The sequence below is a fragment of the Nothoprocta perdicaria genome, unplaced genomic scaffold (assembly GCF_003342845.1).
Source record: "Nothoprocta perdicaria isolate Ctin4 unplaced genomic scaffold, notPer1 scaffold_23, whole genome shotgun sequence".
In the NCBI taxonomy this organism is placed as follows: Eukaryota; Metazoa; Chordata; class Aves; order Tinamiformes; family Tinamidae; genus Nothoprocta; species Nothoprocta perdicaria.
This window is the reverse complement of record NW_020455455.1, coordinates 2,032,427-2,033,794: the sequence shown is the minus strand read 5'-3', so window position 1 is coordinate 2,033,794 and position 1,368 is coordinate 2,032,427. Positions and strand designations below refer to the sequence as shown.

Below are 1,368 nucleotides of genomic sequence, written 5' to 3'. Positions count from 1 at the left end.
CGGGCAGAGCCATGGGCCGCCGCCGAGCAGCTGCGCCCCGCATCGCGCCTCGCCGTGACCTGCTTTGAGGAGGAGGAGGAGGAGGAGGAGGAGGGAGAGGAGGGGCCGTCGCGCCCGCGGACGGTGCAAGTTGCGCTCTCGCCTTCTCCCCGCCGGGGCCGCCTGCCACCCGCGGAGCAGCATGCGGACTGGCCTCGGCGCTCCCGCCGCCGCGCTCGGGCTGCCGCCGCTGCTGCCGCCCCGCGCGCGCCCTGCTGCTGCCGGCGGCACCAACCCGGCCGCCGGATGAGACGGGCCGGGGGCGAGAGCGCCGCTGCGGTTCCGCCCGCTCCTTCATGCTGCCCGCCGCCCCGGCGGGGGTAGCACGGCGGCCGCCCGCAGCCGCATGGCGTGCTACCTGGTCATCAGCTCCCGGCACCTCAGCAACGGCCACTACCGCGGCATTAAGGGCGTCTTCAGGGGACCGCTCTGCAAGAAGGGCGCTCGCTCGCCGGTAACTGACCCCCGTCTCGCGGCTGCCTTCCCCTCGCGCGGCGGCAGCGGCCGCGGGTCGCGGGGCTGCGCGCGGGGATGGCCGCGGGGGCTGCCTCGCTGCGCGGCGCGGGAAAGTTTCTGTGTCTGTGGGAGCCGGGGGCTGCGGACGCGGCGCGGGAAAGTGGGTTGCTGCCTTGTTTGGGGCTTCTTTTTCAATGTTGGTTTTTTTTTTTTCAGTGTTTATTTTTGTTTGCTTTATTTTTATTTCCGCGTCTCAGGCTTGTGGYGAAGGGAAAGGTTATTTCTGACGCCGTGCGGAAAAAAAAAATTAAAAAGAAAAGTTGGAGGCTGCCAGAGGGGAAGGTGCGGTGCTGGTGTCTGCTCCGGGTGTCCCATTTTAGTGGCTTGTCCGCGGTTTGACGCGACGGAGGACGGAGAACGATCGACCTGCTGTTCCTGGCCCCAAAAATACAGAGGGAAAAAAAAAAAGAACTTGCGCTTTAGTAAACTACCTGTGGCGACCGAAATGGAGGCAGAGTTACGCGAGAAGTTTGCTCGGGGCGGTTAGCACCACGGACGGCGCCGGACGGCAGCAGCGCGGGCGGGCAGCGCGTCCCGGGGGAGCCGCCGCGTCCCTGCGCGGGCCGGGGCCGCCCCGCGCGGAGCCGCCATCTCCCCGCGGGGCGCGGCGGGCGGCGGGGACTCCTGAGGGGAGCCGCCATCTCCCCGCGGGGCGCGGAGGGCGGCGGGGACCCCTGAGGGCAGCCGTCATCTCCCCGCGGGGCGCGGAGGGCGGCGGGGACCCCTGAGGGCAGCCGTCATCTTCCCGCGGGGCGCGGAGGGCGGCGGGGACCCCTGAGGGGAGCCGCCATCTCCCCGCGGGGCGCGGAGGGC

General features: G+C 70.3%; 1 protein-coding gene across 1 annotated transcript in view; it reads left to right on the top strand.

The window, feature by feature from the left end:
- Positions 1-350: 350 nt before the first annotated feature.
- ZNF804B (zinc finger protein 804B) overlaps positions 351-1,368 on the top strand; it is a 229,230-nt gene continuing 228,212 nt past the window's right edge. The window contains exon 1 of the mRNA XM_026039444.1: positions 351-493. Coding sequence (XP_025895229.1) covers positions 386-493 — 108 coding nt within the window. The 5' untranslated portion in view covers positions 351-385. The remainder of the gene's footprint in view (positions 494-1,368) is intronic.